The 24,924-nt window shown below is 41.1% G+C and overlaps 1 protein-coding gene across 3 annotated transcripts in view; it reads left to right on the forward strand.

Moving 5' to 3' along the window:
• LOC115125817 (signal-induced proliferation-associated 1-like protein 2) overlaps window positions 1-24,924 on the forward strand; it is a 181,421-nt gene that overhangs the window by 142,928 nt on the left and 13,569 nt on the right. For 2 of the 3 annotated variants that reach the window (XM_065007766.1, XM_065007767.1), the window contains 4 exons: window positions 916-1,135; window positions 4,128-4,259; window positions 14,487-14,604; window positions 18,666-18,747. In XM_065007766.1, the coding sequence (XP_064863838.1) occupies window positions 916-1,135; window positions 4,128-4,259; window positions 14,487-14,604; window positions 18,666-18,747 (552 nt within the window). Of the gene's footprint in view, window positions 1-915; window positions 1,136-4,127; window positions 4,260-13,499; window positions 13,568-14,486; window positions 14,605-18,665; window positions 18,748-24,924 lie in introns of those variants that run through there. The other variant, XM_065007768.1, reaches the window with a different exon arrangement.

A 24,924-nucleotide genomic window follows, 5' to 3' on the forward strand; every position in this document is an offset into this window, starting at 1 on the left:
GATTAGAAATCCAAGGCTTATAAACAAAGATGTCAATGTATGCTGATGACTCAAGTTTTTTATTAAGTCTGCAAGTTAGATCCCTGCAATATCTCATTTAAGATCTAGCTAATTTTTCTGTATAAGTATACAATATTAAATATTAGATCTTTAAAAAATACAACCATTCCATTACCATGCAGTTTACCTATAAAATGGGCTGACGGTGAAGTAAACATACATTCATTTCACAAAATATATAAATAAGCTCTCCACAATTAATTTCAATAGAATCATGATCCTGCAACCATGGAGAGGTAAATACCTGTTTATTTATGGAACAATTACACTGATTAACTCCTTAGTCATATCTCACTTTACTCACTTATGGCGCTGCCTACTCCAGATGATTTGTTTTTCAAATCATATGAGCAAATTTATTTTCTTAATTTTATCTGGGATGATAAACCAGACAAAATAAAGCATGCCTATCTATATAATGAATATGCACTGTGTGGGTTGAGATTATTAAATATAAAAGCACTAATCCTGTCTCTAAAAGTATCAATTATACAAACGTTTTACTGATATTGCTTGGGGGTGGGGAATGGATGGCAGCTCTCGGGGAACTGTGTGTGTGTGTGTGTGTGTGTGTGTGGGGGGGGGGATATGGTGGCCAGCCCCCGGAGCTTACATTCTGAGAACATGGTAACCACATTCTGGGTAAGTCCTATTTGACATTAAGGTAATTGTCTCTTGGAAACCTTCCTTGTACATCAGGGGAACATTCCTATGAAAACCTTAGTTAATAATCTAATGAGACTCTTAAGGGAACGTTCTATACATTTCTGGGAATTCGTTGTTAGCTAGGAAGGAGCAGATTGTCATCTGCTCTTGTTGTGAATGTGTGTTGATGTGTTCTGTTCCCCCCTCCAGATGTCTGCGACGGGCAGCCTATCACCACGGCGCTCCCTGTACCGTACCCTATCAGACGAGAGTGTGTGTAGCAGCAACAGAAAGGGCTCGTCCTACGCCTCCTCCCATAGCTCCATGCTGGACCAGGCGCTGCCCAATGACATCCTGTTCTCCACCACTCCACCCTATCACGCCACCCTGCCACCACGCATGCCAGGACAGGGGGGCTCCAACCTCAGGAGTAAGTATTGCACAAACACATCCAGACATACAATGGAAATGTGTCTGTCATTAAGGTGCATTAAGACCTGTCACAACCAGCTAATGTTCACTGAGATTGAACGCTTGAGGCACTCACACTGAGATGCATGAGTTGGAGAGCTGTGTCCTCACTAGTCTAGACTGACCAGCTGAGAGGAGGAGGTCTCTGACATGAACATGCTCAATCCTCATTAGGACAGCTATACTGTCAGTCACACAGAATGTCCTGTTCACCTGTCAGACCCTGTCTATCTCTCCTCTCCCTTCCTCGGTTTCATTTCCATATTGGTATTCAGTGCTCTGTTGGGATAATGAGAATGTCTTTGAAGTGCTGCTGTTCATCCTCTTCGCTGGTTCTTCTCTCTTAACCCTCTTAGCGGGTTCTTCTCTCTTTGCCCTCTTAGCTGGTTCTTCTCTCTTAACCATCTTAGCTGGTTTTTCTCTCTTAACCTTCTTAGCTGGTTCTTCTCTCTTAACGCTCTTAGCTGTCTCTTTTCCTGTTGCCTTCTTGTAACTGTCATGCCTGATGGATGCCTGATTGTTGTGAAGGGTAGCTGTTACGAGCTCTCTCTTCTCTCTATCTTTCTCCTCCACACTAAAACCTACCAATTTGGTAAATAGTTGAGAGACTCAAATTGGAGGGAGGGAATTATCTCTCTCTCTCACTCTCTTGCTCGCTCTCCCCTCTCCTGTCATTTTCAAAGTCTTCTCTGTGAAATAAGAGCCTTTATATGGCATTCCCTGTCTGTCAAGGAGAGTGCTGAAAGAGGGGGAGAGAGCAAGCAAGAGAGAGACAAAGGGAGAGGGAGAGGGAGAGGGAGAGGGAGGGAGGGGAGGGGGAGAGGGGGGGGAGGGGAGGGGGAGAGAGACCTAAAACACCAAATAATGAATGCAGAGCAAAATTAGACCGATACCTGCTGATTATCAAAATCCAGAAACGAGTCGTTAAATTCTACAACCACCTAAAAGGAAGTAATTCCCACACCTTCCCTAACAAATCCATCCCCTACAGAGAGATTAACATAGACACATATTGCTTAGAGTCCCCTAAGCAATCTGGTCCTGGGGATCTGTTCACAAACACAAACTGACCCCACAGAGCCCCATGACAGCAACACAATTAGACCCAACCAAATCACGAGAAAACAAAAAGATAATTACTTGACACATTGGAAAGTAAAACTAGAATGAGCAAACTTGAATGTTATTTGGCCCTAAACAGAGAGTACACAGTGTCAGAATACCTGACCACTGTGACTGACCCAAATTTAAGGAAAGCTTTGACTATGTACAGACTCAGTAAGCATAGCCTTGCTATTGAGAAAGGCCGCCGTAGGCAGACATGGCTCTCAAGAGAAGACAGGCTATCTGCACACTGCCCACAAAATGAGGTGGAAACTGAGCTGCACTTCCTAACCTCCTGCCCAATGTATGACCATATTAGAGACACATATTTCCCTCAGATTATACAGATCCACAAAGAATTAGAAAACAAACCCGATTTTGGTGAAATACCACAGTATGTCACACAGCAGTAAGATGTGTGACCTGTTGCCACAAGAAAAGGTCAACCAGTGAAGAACAAACATAATTGTAAATACAACGCATATTTATGTTATTTATTTTCCCTTTTGTACTTTTACTATTTTCACATCGTTACAACACAGTATATAGACATAATATGACATTTGAAATGTCTCTATTCCTTTGGAATCTTTATGAGTGTAATTTTTAATTTTGGATAGTTTTTCTTTTTGACTTGCTTTGGCAATGTAAACATATGCATAAAGCCCCTTAAATTGAAATTGAACATAACGAAAGGGGTTGTTGATTGAGACATGAAGACATCCAGTGAGACAAGCCATTTATTACCCTTCAGACGGCTTCTTCAGAGGAGAGAGGAGAGATGCTGTAATGCTCACTTGGTCTTGGGTACGTCTCCCAGCCAAGGACACAGGGTCTTGTGGAGGGCTCCTAGCCAAGGACACTGGGTCTTGTGGAGGGCTCCTAGCCAAGGACACTGGGTCTTGTGGAGGGCTCCTAGCCAAGGACACTGGGTCTTGTGGAGGGCTCCTAGCCAAGGACACTGGGTCTTGTGGAGGGCTCCTAGCCAAGGACACTGGGTCTTGTGGAGGGCTCCTAGCCAAGGACACTGGGTCTTGTGGACGTCTCCTAGCCAAGGACACAGGGTCTTGTGGAGGGCTCCTAGCCAAGGACACAGGGTCTTGTGGAGGGCTCCTAGCCAAGGACACTGGGTCTTGGGTACGGCTCCTAGCCAATGACTCAGGGTCTTGTGGAGGGCTCCTAGCCAATGACTCAGGGTCTTGTGGAGGGCTCCTAGCCAAGGACACTGGGTCTTGTGTACGGCTCCTAGCCAAGGACACTGGGTCTTGTGGAGGGTTCCTGGCCAAGGACACAGGGTCTTGTGGAGGGCTCCTAGCCAAGGACACTGGGTCTTGTGGAGGGCTCCTAGCCAAGGACACTGGGTCTTGTGTTCGGCTCCTAGCCAAGGACACTGGGTCTTGTGGAGGGCTCCTAGCCAAGGACACTGGGTCTTGTGGAGGGCTCCTAGCCAAGGACACTGGGTCTTGTGGAGGGCTCCTAGCCAAGGACACTGGGTCTTGTGGAGGGCTCCTAGCCAAGGACACTTGGTCTTGTGTACGTCTCCTAGCCAAGGACACTGGGTCTTGTGGAGGGCTCCTAGCCAAGGACACTTGGTCTTGGGTACGGCTCCTAGCCAAGGACACTGGGTCTTGGGTGGTCTTTCTTACAAGATTTTGTGAACTTGTTGACACAACAGTTGTTCCTGTTATTGGTTATAAGGGCCTTCTCCAGGACGGCCTGTTAGACATTTTCTCTGGTTCTGTGCTAGAGATTCATTCATTTGGATTAATCAAAAAATTTCCTGAAGTCAAAGACCATGTGTGTGCTGGTCATTGACCTGCCTGTCTTCTCTCCCTCTCTCTCTCGAGATGAGTTCTGGTTCTCTGACGGCTCGCTGGCTGACAGGTCAAAGTTCAACGACCCTGGTCTCATGCCCCTCCCTGACTCCGCCTCCGGACTCGACTGGTCACACCTGGTGGACGCTGCACGCACTTTCGAAGGTGAGAAACTGGGGAGTGTGTGTGTGTATGTGCCTTAGCGTCTGTGTGATAGTGAGCATGTGTGTTGCCGCCACTGTTTGATATTGTAGCTGCTTTGTGTTAGTCGTTCTCCTCTCTCCTTCCCACTACACTTCCAATCTGTTGCTTCGTGTTAGCCGTTCTCCTCTCTCCTTCCCACTACACTTCCAATCTGTTGCTTCGTGTTAGCCTTTCTCCTCTCTCCTTCCCACTACACTTCCAATCTGTTGCTTTGTGTTAGTCGTTCTCCTCTCTCCTTCCCACTACACTTCCAATCTGTTGCTTTGTGTTAGTCGTTCTCCTCTCTCCTTCCCACTACACTTCCAATCTGCTGCTTTGTGTTAGCCGTTCTCCTCTCTCCTTCCCACTACACTTCCAATCTGTTGCTTTGTGTTAGTCGTTCTCTCTCCTTCCCACTACACTTCCAATCTGTTGCTTTGTGTTAGTCGTTCTCCTCTCTCCTTCCCACTACACTTCCAATCTGTTGCTTCGTGTTAGCCGTTCTCCTCTCTCCTTCCCACTACACTTCCAATATGTTGCTTTGTGTTAGCCGTTCTCCTCTCTCCTTCCCACTACACTTCCAATCTGTTGCTTTGTGTTAGTCGTTCTCCTCTCTCCTTCCCACTACACTTCCAATCTGTTGCTTTGTGTTAGTCGTTCTCCTCTCTCCTTCCCACTACACTTCCAATCTGCTGCTTTGTGTTAGTCCTTCTCCTCTCTCCTTCCCACTACACTTCCAATATGTTGCTTTGTGTTAGCCGTTCTCCTCTCTCCTTCCCACTACACTTCCAATCTGCTGCTTTGTGTTAGTCGTTCTCCTCTCTCCTTCCCACTACACTTCCGATCTGTTGCTTTGGGTTCATCTCTCTAACTACAGTAGAATCTCTAACTACCGTAGAAGCTCTAACTACCGTAGGATCTCTAACTACAGTAGAAGCTGTAACTATCATGTAAAATCTAACTACCGTAGGATCTCTAACCACCCTTAGAAGTTCTAACTACTGTATAATCTCTAGTTCTGTAGAATCTAACTACTGTATAATCTCTAGTTCTGTAGAATCTAACTACTGTAGAATCTCTAGTTCTGTAGAATCTCTAACTACTGTAGAATCTCTAACTACTGTAGAATCTCTAACTACTGTAGAATCTCTAACTACTGTAGAATCTCTAACTACTGTAGAATCTCTAACTACTGTAGAATCTCTAACTACTGTAGAAGTGTTAACTACTGTAGACCCTCTAACTACTGTAGACCCTCTAACTACCATAGAAGCTCTAACTATAGTAGAAGTGTTAACTACTGTAGAATATCTAACTATAGTAGAATATCTAACTACTGTAGAATCTCTAACTACTGTAGAATCTCTAACTACTGTAGAAGTGTTAACTACAGTCAAATATCTAACTACAGTAGAATATTACAGTAGAATCTCTAACTACAGTAGAATCTCTAACTACAGTAGAATCTCTAACTACTGTAGAAGTGTTAACTACAGTAGAATATCTAACTACAATAGAATATCTAACTACAGTATAATCTCTAACTACTGTAGAAGTGTTAACTACAGTAGAATATCTAACTACAGTAGAATATCTAACTACAGTAGAATATCTAACTACAGTAGAATCTCTAACTACTGTAGAATCTCTAACTACTGTAGAATCTCTAACTACTGTAGAATCTCTAACTACTGTAGAATCTCTAACTACTGTAGAATCTCTAACTACTGTAGAATCTCTAAATTCTGTAGAATCTAACTACTGTAGAATCTCTAACTAATGTAGAAGTTCTAACTACTGTAGAAGTTCTAACTACTGTATATTTATCTAACTACTGTAGAATCTCTAACTACTGTAGAATTTCTAACTACTGTAGAAGCTCTGACGAAGAGAGACCCATAATTTCACTGAGCTGAAATCCCCTAACCCTACACCACCCTGCATCCGACTGCTAGCTTGCCTCTGAAGCTAAGCAGGGTTGGTCCTGGTCGGTCCTTGGAATGGAGACCAGATGCTGCTGGAAGTTGTGTTGGAGCTCCAGTAGGGGGCACTGTTTCCTCTGCTCCCAGCGCATTGAAGGGAACATTTCGCTGATGTTTTTTTGGATGGGACGTTAAATGGGTGTCCTGACTCTCTGTTGTCATTAAAAATCCCATGGCATTTATCCTAAGAGTAGGGATTTTAACCCTGGTGTCATGACAAAATTCTCATCATGGCCACCTAATCTTCCCTCTCATTCCTAATTAGCATATATCACTCCTCACCTCTCCACCTGATATCGGATGTGTGTTGATCAATCTGGCACACGCATGTGATCCATTTCAGGAAACTAGTCGGAAGTCAATACATCACTGGAGATTTAACAGTTTATCTTTTTATTGTTTTTGTTTTTTGGCAGAAATGCCTTCTGGAACATGTGAACTTTCATATGCCTTAATAACAAACTTGTATGCGATCTGTAAATACGAATACAATTGTTAAATTAAGAGCCTTGTTGGTTAAGCCACAGAAAAAGGGAGGAACCTTCCCACTAGCGATGATTGGCTGCAAGTAGGCTGGACATGCCGAGAAATGGGTTCGGATTGGTCTGCCATATTGAAGGCTTCTGTCTATTGGAGCTGGTCAGCCTGTTGGTAATCCTGTAGAACGCAGCTTTAAAAAAATAAAATGTGTAGTGGAGCTGCATAAGTGTTGCTCTCCACTTTCTGGAGGATCAAGTTTTGAAATCAGTGGAATTAGAGTATGATAGTTAAAGAGATGGAGAAAACACCTGTCTCTGGATTACATCTTCAAACTAAGGGCAGCAGTGGCATGGCATCCGTGATGACAGGGAGACGTGTCCATCATGCATGATGATGTATACAGGTTAGATAGTCTAGCATTAGCTAGCTACATTTTCAGATATTACACATTTTACATTTTGACAGAAAGTAGTTTAATTTAAGCTAAAATGTACTGTTAGCTAGCTAGCTAGATAACGTTACATGTATGATGTTATTATTCGTATCCCAGAGCCGTTTACTTTGCTAGTCAGAGCCTATTGTTAGCTAGCTAACATTGAACTTGTTTGGTTAGCTCCCAGCAGATTCATGCAAGGTAGTAATGACAGGTTCATTGTTGTTTAACTAGCCAACGTTAGCTGGCTGGCTCTTTAGCTAATGTTATGTGACATGTGTGATCCTACATGTTGTTTACCTAGCTAGGTTTGTTGTTTAGCTAGCTAGGTTCGTTGTTTACCTAGCTAGGTTTGTTGTTTTGCTAGCTAGGTTCGTTGTTTACCTAGCTAGGTTTGTTGTTTAGCTAGCTAGGTTTGTTGTTTAGCTAGCTAGGTTTGTTGTTTAGCTAGCTAGGTTCGTTGTTTACCTAGCTAGGTTCGTTGTTTACCTAGCTAGGTTTGTTGTTTACCTAGCTAGGTTCGTTGTTTAGCTAGCTAGGTTCGTTGTTTAGCTAGCTAGGTTTGTTGTTTAGCTAGCTAGGTTTGTTGTTTAGCTAGCTAGGTTTGTTGTTTACCTAGCTAGGTTCGTTGTTTACCTAGCTAGGTTCGTTGTTTACCTAGCTAGGTTCGTTGTGTACCTAGCTAGGTTTGTTGTTTAGCTAGCTAGGTTCGTTGTTTACCTAGCTAGGTTCGTTGTTTACCTAGCTAGGTTTGTTGTTTAGCTAGCTAGGTTCGTTGTTTACCTAGCTAGGTTCGTTGTGTACCTAGCTAGGTTTGTTGTTTACCTAGCTAGGTTCGTTGTTTACCAAGACAGATTTGTTGTTTACCTTGCTAGGTTCGTTGTTTACCTAGCTAGGTTCGTTGTTTACCTAGCTAGGTTCGTTGTTTACCTAGCTAGGTTCGTTGTGTACCTAGCTAGGTTTGTTGTTTACCAAGATAGATTTGTTGTTTACCTAGACAGATTCGTTGTTTACCTAGCTAGGTTCGTTGTTTACGTTGTTCGTTGTTTACGCTCCGAGAGCGAAACGAGATGGGTGGGGCTAAAGCTTAACAGGGCGTGAACGAGATGGGTGGGGCTAAAGCTTAACAGGGCGTGAACAAGATGGGTGGGGCTAAAGCTTAACAGGGCGTGAACGAGATGGGTGGGGCTAAAGCTTAACAGGGCGTGAACGAGATGGGTGGGGCTAAAGCTTAACAGGGCGTGAACGAGATGGGTGGGGCTAAAGCTTAACAGGGCGTGAACGAATGGGTGTAGATAAAGAAGAGCTCTTCACTAGATACCAAAACAGTCACAAGCCATTTTCTTAAAAGTGAGTTTACAAGTTGAAAGCAGAATTACTTTCCCATTGCTCCTAAAATAATGCAGAGTATGATATACTATTTGTTAGCTCTGACTCTACATTTATCCAATAAAAAAACAAACACAATTAAACATTTTGCTTCATAACACTGAGTCCAGGTGGTGATTCACAAATGGTCGCCGTGCATCACCCAGGTGGGTGCTACACATTGATGGTGGATGAAATGTTTCCCACGACTATGGAAAGCTCTTTGACTACCTCAGTTGGTAGAAAGTGCTATTTAAATCCAATCAATTATTAGATAATTGTATTTCCTCTCAGTCCCCTGCAGACAATAGTGATTGAATGGCATTGGCTCTCCCTGGCTCTTTCTCTGTGCCTCAGTTTCTCTTCTCTATGGTCTACTAGCTAGCTGTCTATTCATAGCATTTACTCTTCTCCTTGCCTGGATTTAAATCATTTACCATCAATACTGTTGATAGAGACAGATATTTCTCAGAGGAGAGATCAACCTCCTGAATAACCTCTGCCTGTCTGAGACTTGATCTGTTGTAGTTGTTGATCATTTTCACTACGCACGCACACACACACACACACACACACACACACTCTGTGTCTGCTTGGTTTATGACTACTAACTACTAATTTGGCATGATTCAAAGATGCTCAGCCAAGCTGTCTCTCTCTGTCTCCCTCTGTCTCTCTCTGTAGCCTCTAGCCAAGCTGTCACTCGCTGCCTCTCTCTGTAGCCTCTAGCCAAGCTGTCTCTCTCTGTCTCCCTCTGTCTCTCTCTGTAGCCTCTAGCCAAGCTGTCTCTCTCTGCCTCTCTCTGTAGCCTCTAGCCAAGCTTCCTCTCTCTGTAGCCTCTAGCCAAGCCGTCTCTCTCTGTCTCCCTCTGTCTATCTCTGTAGCCTCTAGCCAAGCTGTCTCTCTCTGTCTCTCTCTGTAGCCTCTAGCCAAGCTGTCTCTCTCTGTAGCCTCTAGCCAAGCTGTCTCTCTCTGTCTCTCTCTGTCTCTCTCTGTAGCCTCTAGCCAAGCTGTCTCTCTCTCTGTAGCCTCTAGCCAAGCTGTCTCTCTCTGTCTCTCCTTGTAGCCTCTAGCCAATCTGTCTCTCTCTGTCTCTCTCTGTAGCCTATAGCCAAGCTCTCTGTCTGTAGCCTCTAGCCAAGCTGTCTCCCTCTGTCTCTCTCTGTAGCCTCTAGCCAAGCTGTCTCTCTCTGTAGACTCTAGCCAAGCTGTCTCCCTCTGTCTCTCTCTGTAGCCTCTAGCCAAGCTGTCTCTCTCTGTCTCTCTCTGTCTCTCTCTGCCTCTCTCTGCCTCTCTCTGTAGACTCTAGCCAAGCTGTCTCTCTCTGTAGACTCTAGCCAAGCTGTCTCTCTCTGTCTCTCTCTGTGGCCTCTAGCCAAGCTGTCTCTCTCTGTCTCTCTCTGTAGCCTCTAGCCAAGCTGTCTCTCTCTGTGGCCTCTAGCCAAGCTGTCTCTCTCTGTCTCTCTCTGTAGCCTCTAGCCAAGCTGTCTCTCTCTGTTTCTCTCTGGCTCTCTATGTAGCCTCTAGCCATGCTGTCTCTCTCTGTCTCTCTCTGTAGCCTCTAGCCAAGCTGTCTCTCTCTGTCTCTCTCTGTAGCCTCTAGCCAAGCTGTCTCTCTCTGTAGCCTCTAGCCAAGCTGTCACTCTATGTAGCCTCTAGCCAAGCTGTCTCCCTCTGTCTCTCCCTGTGGGCTCTAGCCAAGCTGTCTCTCTCTGTCTCTCTCTGTGGCCTCTAGCCAAGCTGTCTCTCTCTGTCTCTCTCTGTAGCCTCTAGCCAAGCTGTCTCTCTCTGTCTCTCTCTGTAGCCTCTAGCCAAGCTGTCTCCCTCTGTCTGTCTCTGTCTCTCTCTGTGGCCTCTAGCCAAGCTGTCTCTCTCTGTCTCTCTCTGTAGCCTCTAGCCAAGCTGTCTCTCTCTGTCTCTCTCTGTGGCCTCTAGCCAAGCTGTCTCTCTCTGTCTCTCTCTGTAGCCTCTAGCCAAGCTGTCTCTCTCTGTCTCTCTCTGTCTCTCTATGTAGCCTCTAGCCATGCTGTCTCTCTCTGTCTCTCTCTGTAGCCTCTAGCCAAGCTGTCTCCCTCTGTCCTCTGTCTCCCTCTGTCTGTCTGTCTCTGTCTGTCTCTGTCTGTCTCTGTCTGTCTCTGTCTGTCTCTGTCTGTCTCTGTCTCTCTCTGTAGCCTCTAGCCAAGCTGTCACTCTATGTAGCCTCTAGCCAAGCTGTCTCCCTCTGTCTCTCCCTGTGGCCTCTAGCCAAGCTGTCTCTCTCTGTCTCTCTCTGTGGCCTCTAGCCAAGCTGTCTCTCTCTGTCTCTCTCTGTAGCCTCTAGCCAAGCTGTCTCTCTCTGTCTCTCTCTGTGGACTCTAGCCAAGCTGTCTCTCTCTGTCTGTCTCTGTAGCCTCTAGCCAAGCTGTCTCTCTCTGTCTCTCTCTGTCTCTCTATGTAGCCTCTAGCCATGCTGTCTCTCTCTGTCTCTCTCTGTAGCCTCTAGCCAAGCTGTCTCCCTCTGTCTGTCTCTGTCTCTCTCTGTCTCTCTCTGTAGCCTCTAGCCATGCTGTCTCTCTCTGTCTCTCTCTGTAGCCTGTAGCCAAGCTGTCTCTCTCTGTCTCTCTCTGTAGCCTCTAGCCAAGCTGTCTCTCTCTGTCTCACTCTGTCTCTCTCTGTAGCCTCTAGCCAAGCCGTCTCTCTCTGTCTCACTCTGTCTCTCTCTGTGGCCTCTAGCCAAGCTGTCTCTCTCTGTTTCTCTCTGTAGCCTCTAGCCAAGCTGTCTCTCTCTGTCTCTCTCTGTAGCCTCTAGCCAAGCTGTCTCCCTCTGTCTGTCTCTCTCTCTCTCTGTCTCTCTCTGTAGTCTCTAGCCAAGCTGTCTCGCTCCGTCTCTCTCTGTGGCCTCTAGCCAAGCTGTCTCTCTCTGTCTCTCTCTGTAGCCTCTAGCCAAGCTCTGTCTCTCTCTGTGGCCTCTAGCCAGCTGTCTCCCTCTGTCTGTCTCTGTGGCCTCTAGCCAAGCTGTCTCTCTCTGTAGCCTCTAGCCAAGCTGTCTCTCTCTGTAGCCTCTAGCCAGCTGTCTCCCTCTGTCTGTCTCTGTGGCCTCTAGCCAAGCTGTCTCTCTCTGTAGCCTCTAGCCAAGCTGTCTCCCTCTCTCTCTCTCCCTCTTTTTAGTATCTTCCTCTTTTCAATACTCTGCCGTCTCTCCCTCTCTTTAATATCCCTCCTCTATTCAATACGCTGCAGTCTCTCTCTCTATTAAATATCCTTCCTCTAATCAGTACTCTGCCTTCTCTTTGTGGGTCCCTGTCTTCAATACTCTCTCACAGAAACCATCTCTCTAGTCTACGTGGGTTACAGGCGATTCTGTTGTTTGATTGCCGTCCAGGAATATGGAACATGTAAATGCCTGAAAAGGAATCTGCTTTTCAAAGCAGCCTTTCTGTTATGTGAGTGCCAGACTCAGTCAATGGTTCCATCACAAATGGCACCTTAGTCCCTATAGGTCCTGATTAAACACAGTGCACTACTGGGCTCTACTATATAGGCGCTGTCCACTATATAGGGAATAGGGTGCCATTTGGGAGACATTTCGGTCCCTGTCTCTGCTTTCGTGGAACTGTTTTGTTTCATCTTTGTGACGCAGCCTGTGAACAAGAAGGGAAACCGTCCATTCATATGGAATAAGAGAGTGGTCTCCCTAACCTTCCGTAAGCCTGATCCAAACAGCACAATGTTTCTGAACTGACACCCTGTCCACTATATAGAGCCCTAAGGGTCCTGGTCAACAGTAGTCCACTATATAGAGCCCTCTGGGTGCTGGTCAACAGTAGTCCACTATATAGAGCCCTATGGGTCCTGGTCAACAGTAGTCCACTATATAGAGCCCTATGGGTCCTGGTCAACAGTAGTCCACTATATAGAGCCCTGTGGGTCCTGGTCAATAGCAGTCCACTATATAGAGCCCTATGGGTCCTGGTCAACAGTAGTCCACTATATAGAGCCCTATGGGTCCTGGTCAACAGTAGACCACTATATAGAGCCCTATGGGTCCTGGTCAACAGTAGTCCACTATATAGAGCCCTATGGGTCCTGGTCAACAGTAGTCCACTATATAGAGCCCTGTGGGTCCTGGTCAACAGTAGACCACTATATAGAGCCCTGTGGGTCCTGGTCAACAGTAGTCCACTATATATAGAGCCCTATGGGTCCTGGTCAACAGAAGTCCACTATATAGAGCCATAAGGGTCCTGGTCAACAGTAGTCCACTATATAGAGCCGTGTGGGTCCTGGTCAACAGTAGTCCACTATATATAGAGCCCTATGGGTCCTGGTCAACAGAAGTCCACTATATAGAGCCATAAGGGTCCTGGTCAACAGTAGTCCACTATATAGAGCCGTGTGGGTCCTGGTCAACAGTAGTCCACTATATAGAGCCCTATGGGTCCTGGTCAACAGTAGTCCACTATATAGAGCCCTATGGGTCCTGGTCAACAGTAGACCACTATATAGAGCCCTATGGGTCCTGGTCAACAGTAGTCCAATTTTTAGAGAACAGGTGGCCATTTCAGACACACTCAGTGTTACAGACAGGGGCTTTTGTCTCAGCGATTTGGTTTGATTTGAGTCTACATTTATGGGGACATTCTCTTTAAAGCATTAAAGCATTAATCAGCAGTTGAAACAATAACCAACCTGACTTCCACCCCTGTTTCAGTAAAAAGCTGAGGGATGGAGCTGGAGAAATGTAACCCCTCTCCTAGATAGAGCCAAGCATTCAATGACTGACCATCCATGATCTCACAATGCTAGTTTTAAGCATGTTTTGAGGCTCTGCAGTGTTGTTTTCAACTACATTGTTTACAAACATTAGAGTTAACAAGCTTCTATTTTGGGTTCCGATAGAATGTGACTGTTAAACTAAGCTGCTGAGGCATTTCAAAGTTATATTATTCCACAATCAATGGTTATTTTTCATTGATACAGAAGTCCAAAAATGGATGGAGCAACTACAGATTGCCCCCCCAGAGAGATCGACTAGAGCTGTCCTCATGGTAAGGTAACTTACCAAGTCAGAGGAGAGGAGAGGAGAGGAGAGGAGAGGAGAGAGGAGAGGAGAGGAGAGGAGAGGAGAGCTGTCCTCATGGTAAGGTAAATTACCAAGTCAGAGGAGAGGAGAGGAGAGGAGAGGAGAGGAGAGGAGAGGAGAGGAGAGGAGAGGAGAGGAGAGGAGAGGAGAGGAGAGGAGAGGAGAGCTGTCCTCATGGTAAGGTACCTTACCAAGTCAGTGTTTTCCATTGGGAGAAAAGCAGGCTTAGAGCTGTCCTCATGGTAAGGTGACTTACCAAGTCAGTGTTTTCCGTTGGGAGAAAAGCAGGCTTAGAGCTGTTCTGGTGTAGGCCTAGAACACGCATGACTACAGCCTGACAGACCACTATGTAATCTAGACCTTCTAGGAGCCATGCAGCTGGCTCTTCAGACACAAGAGGAGAGGAGAGGAGAGGAGAGGAGAGGAGAGGTCCTTGTATATTCGTATATTCGGTTATGGAGATTTTTGCTTTTAATTCGTTTTTTGTAGCTTTATTTCGATCTCCAGTTTGAGTTTGAGGCCTATATGTGTGCATGTGAATGATCAGTCAATTAAAACCCAATTTATTTTAAATAATCTATATAATAAAACCCAATTTATTTTAAATAATCTATATATTAAAACCCAATTTATTTTAAATAATCTATATAATAAAACCCAATTTATTTTAAATAATCTATATATTAAAACCCAATTTATTTTAAATAATCTATATAATAAAACCCAATTTATTTTAAATAATCTATATAATAAAACCCAATTTATTTAAAGTAATCTGTAAAATAATGTAACTGTCTTTATATGTTGTTGATTGGAGATTGTTATAGATGCAAACATTAACAATATCATGATTGAGCCTGTTTCCTGCTTGCTGTGTGTCCCAGACCAGCGGGTGGCGTCTTTCTGCACCATGACAGACATGCAGAGGGCCGAGGCGCTCCAAATCTCAAAGGAACTGACCAGACGCGTGGCTGCAGCTGAGGGGGCCGCCCTAGAGGCAGGGTGAGAGCCTCATCACTTGTAATACACATACCATACCATACCATGCCATACTATACCATACCATACTACACCATACTACACCATACCGTACTATACTATACCATACCGTACTATACTATACCATACCCTACTACACCATACCATACTATACCATACTATACCATACTATACCATACCAAACCATACCATACTATACCATACTATACCATACCACACCATACCATACTATACAATACTATATCATACTATACTATACTATACCGTACCGTACCATACCATATCATACAATAGTATACCATACCATACTATACTATACTATACCATACCACACCATACCATACTATACAATACTATATCATACTATACTATACTATAATATACCATACCGTACTATACTATGCCATACCATACTATACCATACCATAACATACCACACCATATCATACTATATTATACTATACCGTACTATACTATACTATACCATACCACACCATACCATACCGTACTATACTATACTATACCGTACTATACTATACTATACCATACTATACTATACCATACCACACCATACCATACTATACAATACTATATCATACTATACTATACTATAATATACCATACCGTACTATACTATACCATACCATACCATGCTATACCATACCATAATATACTATACCATTCCATACTATAATATACCATACCATACCATACTATACTATACTACACAATACCATACTATGAAATACCATACATCATGTCACATCATATCGTACTATACCATACCATACCATACCATACCATACCATACCATACTATACTATACCATACCATACCATACTATACCATACCATACTATACCATACTATACTATACTATACCATACCATACCATACTATACTATACCATACCATACTATACCATACCATACCATACCATACTATACTACACTATATTATACTATACCATACCATACTATACCATACCATACTATACCATACCATACTATACTACACTATATTATATTATACCATACTATACCATACCATACTATACCATACCATACTATACCATACCACACTATACCATACCATACTATACTACACTATATTATACTATACCATACTATACCATACTATACCATACTATACCATACTATACTATACTATACCATACCATACCATGCCATGCTATATCATACTATACATACAATACCATACTATACCATACCATACTATACCATACCATACTATACTACACTATATTATACTATACCATACTATACCATACTATACCATACTATACCATACTATACTATACTATACCATACCATACTATACCATGCCATGCTATATCATACTATACATACAATACCATACTATACTATACCATACTATATTATACTATACTATACCATACTATATTATACTATACCATGCTATACCATACTATACCATACCACACTATACCATACCATACTATACTACACTATATTATACTATACCATACTATACCATACTATACCATACTATATTATATTATACTATACCATACCATGCTATACCATACTATACCATACCATACTATACTACACTATATTATACTATACCATACTATATTATATTATACCATACCATACCATGCTATACCATACTATACCATACCATACTATACCATACCATACTATACCATACTATATTATACTATACCATACCATACTATACCATACCATACAATACTATATTATATTATACCATACCATACTATATCATACACTACCATACCATGCTATACCATACTATACCACACCACATCATATCATACTATACCATTCTATACCATACCATACTATATTATATCATACTATACCATACCATGCTATACCATGCCAAGCTATACCATACTATATTATACTATACCATACCATACTATAAAATACCATACTATACCACATCATATCATACTATACCATACCATAATATACCATACCATACAATACTATACCATAGCATGCCATACTATACCATACCATGCTATGTCATACTATACCATACCATACTATACCATACCACATCATATCATACTATGGCATACCATACTATACTATACTATACCATACCGTACTATACCATACAATACCATAGTATACCGTACTATACTATACTATACTATAACATACCATACTAAACTATACTATACTATAGCATGCAATACTATACTATAACATACTATACCGTGCCATGCCATACTATACTATGCCATACCATACCATACTATACCATACTATACTGTACTTTAACGTACTATACTATACCGTGCCATACCATACTATACTATACTATGCCATACCACATCATACCATACCATACTATATTATACTATACCATACCACATCATACCATACCATACTATATTATACTATACCATACCACATCATACCATACTATATTATACTATTCCATACCACATCATACCATACCATACTATATTATACTATACCATACCACATCATACCATACCATACTATATTATACCATACTATACCACATCATACCATACCATACTATATTATACTATACCATACCACATCATACCATACCATACTATATTATACCATACTATACCATACTATATTATACTATACCATACCACATCATACCATACTATATTATACTATTCCATACCACATCATACCATACTATATTATACCATACTATACCCTACTATACTATACCATACTATATCATACCACATCACATCATACCATACCATGCCACATAATATCATACTATGCCATACTATACCATACTATATTATACCATACTATACCATACTATGCTATACCATGTCAAGCTATACAATACTATACTACACCTATTCCATACTACTACACCTATTCCATACTATTCCATACTATGCTATACCACACTATACCATACCCTACTATTCTATACTATGCCTTACTATACCATACTATGCTGTACCATACTATACCATACCATACTATACCAAACCACATCATACCATACCATGCCGCATAATATCATACTATACCATACTATACCATACCATACAATGAAATGTCATACTATACCATACAATACTATACCATAGCATGCCATACTATACCATACCATGCTGTCATACTATACCATACCATACTAAACCATACCACATCATATCATACTATACCATACCGTACTATACTATACTATAACATACCATACTATACTATAACATACCATACTATACTATAACATAGCATGCCGTACTATACTATACTATAACATACCATACTATACTATACTATACTTTGACATACCATACTATACTATACTATACTATAACATACCATGCCATACTATACTATAACATACTATACTATAACATACCATACTATACCATACTATACCATACTATTCCATACCACATCATACCATACTATATCATACCATACTATATTATACCATACTATACCCTACTATACTATACCATACTATACCATACCACATAATATCATACTATACCATACTATACCATACTATACGATACCATACCCTACTATACTGTACCATACCATACTATACTATACCATACCATACAGTGCTATACAATACTCTGCCATGCCATACTATACCATACCATACCATACTATACCACGTTACACCGTACCTTACTCTACTCTACCATACCATACAAAACCTAACCACATCGTATCATACTATACCATACCATACTATACCATACCATATTATACCATACCATACTATACCATACTATGCTATACCATACTATACCATACCCTACTCTTCTATACTATGCCATACCATACTATACCATACTATACCATACCATACTATACTATTCTATACCATGCCTTACTATACCATACTATGCTGTACCATACAACAACACACTATACTATATTATACCATACTATGCTGTACCATACAACAACACACTATACTATACTATTCCATACCTTGCCATACTATACCATATCATACTTTACCACTTCAAATCACAACACTATACTACACTATAACATCTATGTGTTTGTCCAGGAACAACTCCCCCTCCACTCTGACTGGTAAAGTCAACCAACTGGAGGTGATCCTGAGACAACTGCAGTATGACCTCAGAAAGGTACGGCACTCTCTTCACTTCTTCGTCTTTGTCTTCTTATTTTTTTGCTTTTTTCTTCCCACACCTCCAGAGACAATGGCCCCCAAAGGAAAATGTGTTGGCAACAATATTTTTAGTCTCCCGAGTGGCCCAGCGGTCTAAGGCACTGCATCTCAGTGCTAGAGGTGTGGTATAGTATACTGGTATGGTGTAATAGTTTGGTGTAATGGTGTAACGGTATTGTGTATTGGTATGGTGCAATGGTGCGGCAGGGTAGCCTAGTGGTTAGAGCTGTTGGACTAGCAGCCGAAAGGTTGCAATTTCAAATCCCCGAGCTGACAAGGTACAAATCTGTCATTCTGCCCCTGAACAGGCAGTTAACCCACTGTTCCTAGACCAGTTAACCCACTGTTCCTAGACCAGTTAACCCACTGTTCCTAGACCAGTTAACCCACTGTTCCTAGACCAGTTAACCCACTGTTCCTAGACCGTCATTGTAAATAAGAATTTGTTCTAAACTGACTTGCCTAGTTAAATAAAAGTAAAAAAGTAAAAGTAAAAAATAAAAAAATGGTATAAAGATATTATGTAATGTAATGGTATGGTGTACTGGTATGGTGTAATGGTATGGTGTAATGGTGTACTGGTATGGTGTAATGGTATGGTGTAATGGTATGGTGTAATGGTGTACTGGTATGGTGTACTGGTATGGTGTACTGGTATGGTGTAATGGTATGGTGTAATGGTATGGTGTAATGGTGTACTGGTATGGTGTACTGGTATGGTGTAATGGTGTAATGGTATGGTGTAATGGTATGGTGTAATGGTGTAATGGTGTAATGGTGTAATGGTATGGTGTAATGGTGTAATGGTATGGTGTAATGGTATGGTGTAATGGTGTAATGGTATGGTGTAATGGTGTAATGGTATGGTGTAATGGTGTAATGGTATGGTGTAATGGTGTAATGGTATGGTGTAATGGTGTACTGGTATGGTGTACTGGTATGGTGTAATGGTGTAATGGTATGGTGTAATGGTATGGTGTAATGGTGTAATGGTGTAATGGTGTAATGGTATGGTGTAATGGTGTAATGGTATGGTGTAATGGTATGGTGTAATGGTGTAATGGTATGGTGTAATGGTGTAATGGTATGGTGTAATGGTGTAATGGTATGGTGTAATGGTGTAATGGTATGGTGTAATGGTGTAATGGTATGGTGTAATGGTATGGTGTAATGGTGTAATGGTGTAATGGTATGGTGTAATGGTATGGTGTAATGGTATGGTGTAATGGTATGGTGTAATGGTATGGTGTAATGGTGTAATGATATGGTGTAATGATATGGTGTAATGGTGTAATGGTATGGTGTAATGGTGTAATGATATGGTGTAATGATATGGTGTAATGGTGTAATGGTATGGTGTAATGGTGTAATGATATGGTGTAATGGTGTAATGGTATGGTGTAATGGTGTAATGGTATGATGTAATGGTGTAATGGTGTAATGGTGTAATGGCATGGTGTAATGGCATGGTGTAATGGCATGGTGTAATGGCATGGTGTAATGGTATGGTGTAATGGTATGGTGTAATGGTATGGTGTAATGGTGTAATGGTATGGTGTAATGGTATGGTGTAATGGTATGGTGTAATGGTGTAATGATATGGTGTAATGGTGTAATGGTATGGTGTAATGGTGTAATGGTGTAATGATATGGTGTAATGGTATGGTGTAATGGTATGGTGTAAAGGTATGGTGTAATGATATGGTGTAATGGTATGGTGTAATGGTGTAATGATATGGTGTAATGGTGTAATGGTATGGTGTAATGGTATGGTGTAATGGTATGGTGTAATGGTGTAATGGTATGGTGTAATGGTGTAATGGTATGGTGTAATGGTGTAATGGTATGGTGTAATGGTGTAATGGTATGGTGTAATGGTGTAATGGTATGGTGTAATGGTGTAATGGTATGGTGTAATGGTGTAATGGTATGGTGTAATGGTGTAATGGTATGGTGTAATGGTGTAATGGTATGGTGTAATGGTGTAATGGTATGGTGTAATGGTGTAATGGTATGGTGTAATGGTGTAATGGTATGGTGTAATGGTGTAATGGTATGGTGTAATGGTATGGTGTAATGATATGGTGTAATGGTATGGTGTAATGGTGTAATGATATGGTGTAATGGTGTAATGGTATGGTGTAATGGTATGGTGTAATGGTGTAATGATATGGTGTAATGGTGTAATGGTATGGTGTAATGGTATGGTGTAATGGTATGGTGTAATGGTATGGTGTAATGGTGTAATGATATGGTGTAATGGTGTAATGGTAAGGTGTAATGGTGTAATGGTATGGTGTAATGGTATGGTGTAATGGTGTAATGGTATGGTGTAATGGTATGGTGTAATGGCATGGTGTAATGGCATGGTGTAATGGCATGGTGTAATGGTGTAATGATATGGTGTAATGGTGTAATGGTGTAATGGTATGGTGTAATGGTATGGTGTAATGGAATGGTGTAATGGTATGGTGTAATGGTGTAATGATATGGTGTAATGGTTTAATGGTATGGTGTAATGGTGTAATGGTATGGTGTAATGGTATGGTGATAATGGTGTGATGATATGGTGTATAATGGTGTAATGGTATGGTGTAATGGTATGGTGTAATGGTATGGTGTAATGATATGGTGTATGGTGTAATGATATGGTGTAATGATATGGTGTAATGATATGGTGTAATGGTATGGTGTAATGATATGGTGTAATGGTATTGTGTAATGGTGTAATGGTATGCTGTAATGATATGGTGTAATGGTATTGTGTAATGGTGTAATAGTATGGTGTAATGATATGGTGTAATGATATGGTGTAATGGTATGGTGTAATGGTGTAATGATATGGTGTAATGATATGGTGTAATGGTGTAATGATATGGTGTAATGGTGTACTGATATGGTGTAATGGTATGGTGTAATGGTGTAATGGTATGGTGTAATGGTGTAATGATACTGTGTAATGGTATGGTGTAATGGTGTACTGGTATGGTGTAGTAGTGTAATGATATGGTGTAGTAGTGTATTGGTATGGTGTAATGGTGTAATGATATGGTGTAATGGTGTACTGGTATGGTGTAGTAGTGTAATTGTATGGTGTAATGGTATGGTGTAATGGTATGGTGTAATGATATGGTGTAATGGTATGGTGTAATGGTGTAATGGTATGGTGTAATGGTGTAATGTTATGGTGTAATGGTATGGTGTAATGGTATGGTGTAATGGTGTAATGGTATGGTGTAATGGTGTAATGGTATGGTGTAATGGTATGGTGTAATTTAATGGTGTAATGGTATGGTGTAATGGTGTAATGGTATGGTGTAATGGTATGGTGTAATGGTATGGTGTAATGGTATGGTGTAATGGTATGGTGTAATGGCATGGTGTAATGGTATGGTGTAATGGTGTAATGGTGTAATGATATGGTGTAATGTGTACTGGTGTAATGATATGGTGTAATGGTGTACTGGTATGGTGTAATGGTGTAATGATATGGTGTAATGGTATGGTGTAATGGTGTACTGGTATGGTGTAATGGTATGGTGTAATGGTGTAATGATATGGTGTAATGGTATGGTGTAATGGTGTAATGATATGGTGTAATGGTGTACTGGTATGGTGTAATGGTATGGTGTAATGGTGTACTGGTATGGTGTACTGGTGTACTGGTATGATGTAATGGTGTAATGATATGGTGTAATGGTATGGTGTAATGGTGTAATGATATGGTGTAATGGTGTACTGGTATGGTGTAATGGTGTAATAATATGGTGTAATGGTGTAATGATATGGTGTAATGGTGTAATGATATGGTGTAATGGTGTAATGATATGGTGTAATGGTGTAATGGTATGGTGTAATGGTGTACTGGTATGGTGTAATGGTATGGTGTAATGGTATGGTGTAATGGTGTACTGGTATGGTGTAATGGTGTAATGATATGGTGTAATGGTATGGTGTACTGGTATGGTGTAATGGTGTAATGATATGGTGTAATGGTATGGTGTAATTTAATGGTGTAATGGTATGGTGTAATGGTGTAATGGTATGGTGTAATGGTGTACTGTTATGGTGTAGTAGTGTAATGGTATGGTGTAATGGTGTAATGATATGGTGTAATGGTGTACTGGTATGGTGTAGTAGTGTAATGGTATGGTGTAATGGTGTACTGGTATGGTGAGGTAGTGTAATGGTATGGTGTACTGGTATGGTGTAGTAGTGTATTGGTATGGTGTAATGCTATAATGATACTGTGTAATGGTATGGTGTAACGGTGTACTGGTATGGTGTAGTAGTGTAATGGTATGGTGTAATGGTGTAATGATATGGTGTAGTAGTGTATTGGTATGGTGTAATGGTGTAATGATATGGTGTAATGGTGTACTGGTATGGTGTAGTAGTGTAATGGTATGGTGTAATGGTGTAATGGTATGGTGTAATGGTGTAATGGTATGGTGTAATGGTATGGTGTAATGATATGGTGTAATGGTATGGTGTAATGGTGTAATGATATGGTGTAATGGTGTAATGGTATGGTGTAATGGTATGGTGTAATGGTGTAATGATATGGTGTAATGGTGTAATGGTATGGTGTAATGGTATGGTGTAATGGTATGGTGTAATGGTATGGTGTAATGGTGTAATGATATGGTGTAATGGTGTAATGGTAAGGTGTAATGGTGTAATGGTATGGTGTAATGGTATGGTGTAATGGTGTAATGGTATGGTGTAATGGTATGGTGTAATGGCATGGTGTAATGGCATGGTGTAATGGCATGGTGTAATGGTGTAATGATATGGTGTAATGGTGTAATGGTGTAATGGTATGGTGTAATGGTATGGTGTAATGGAATGGTGTAATGGTATGGTGTAATGGTGTAATGATATGGTGTAATGGTTTAATGGTATGGTGTAATGGTGTAATGGTATGGTGTAATGGTATGGTGTAATGGTGTGATGATATGGTGTAATGGTGTAATGGTATGGTGTAATGGTATGGTGTAATGGTATGGTGTAATGGTGTAATGATATGGTGTAATGATATGGTGTAATGATATGGTGTAATGGTATGGTGTAATGATATGGTGTAATGGTATTGTGTAATGGTGTAATGGTATGCTGTAATGATATGGTGTAATGGTATTGTGTAATGGTGTAATAGTATGGTGTAATGATATGGTGTAATGATATGGTGTAATGGTATGGTGTAATGGTGTAATGATATGGTGTAATGATATGGTGTAATGGTGTAATGATATGGTGTAATGGTGTACTGATATGGTGTAATGGTATGGTGTAATGGTGTAATGGTATGGTGTAATGGTGTAATGATACTGTGTAATGGTATGGTGTAATGGTGTACTGGTATGGTGTAGTAGTGTAATGATATGGTGTAGTAGTGTATTGGTATGGTGTAATGGTGTAATGATATGGTGTAATGGTGTACTGGTATGGTGTAGTAGTGTAATTGTATGGTGTAATGGTATGGTGTAATGGTATGGTGTAATGATATGGTGTAATGGTATGGTGTAATGGTGTAATGGTATGGTGTAATGGTGTAATGTTATGGTGTAATGGTATGGTGTAATGGTATGGTGTAATGGTGTAATGGTATGGTGTAATGGTGTAATGGTATGGTGTAATGGTATGGTGTAATTTAATGGTGTAATGGTATGGTGTAATGGTGTAATGGTATGGTGTAATGGTATGGTGTAATGGTATGGTGTAATGGTATGGTGTAATGGTATGGTGTAATGGCATGGTGTAATGGTATGGTGTAATGGTGTAATGGTGTAATGATATGGTGTAATGGTGTACTGGTGTAATGATATGGTGTAATGGTGTACTGGTATGGTGTAATGGTGTAATGATATGGTGTAATGGTATGGTGTAATGGTGTACTGGTATGGTGTAATGGTATGGTGTAATGGTGTAATGATATGGTGTAATGGTATGGTGTAATGGTGTAATGATATGGTGTAATGGTGTACTGGTATGGTGTAATGGTATGGTGTAATGGTGTACTGGTATGGTGTACTGGTGTACTGGTATGATGTAATGGTGTAATGATATGGTGTAATGGTATGGTGTAATGGTGTAATGATATGGTGTAATGGTGTACTGGTATGGTGTAATG

The sequence above is a fragment of the Oncorhynchus nerka genome, linkage group LG23 (assembly GCF_034236695.1).
Source record: "Oncorhynchus nerka isolate Pitt River linkage group LG23, Oner_Uvic_2.0, whole genome shotgun sequence".
Taxonomy (NCBI): domain Eukaryota; kingdom Metazoa; phylum Chordata; class Actinopteri; order Salmoniformes; family Salmonidae; genus Oncorhynchus; species Oncorhynchus nerka.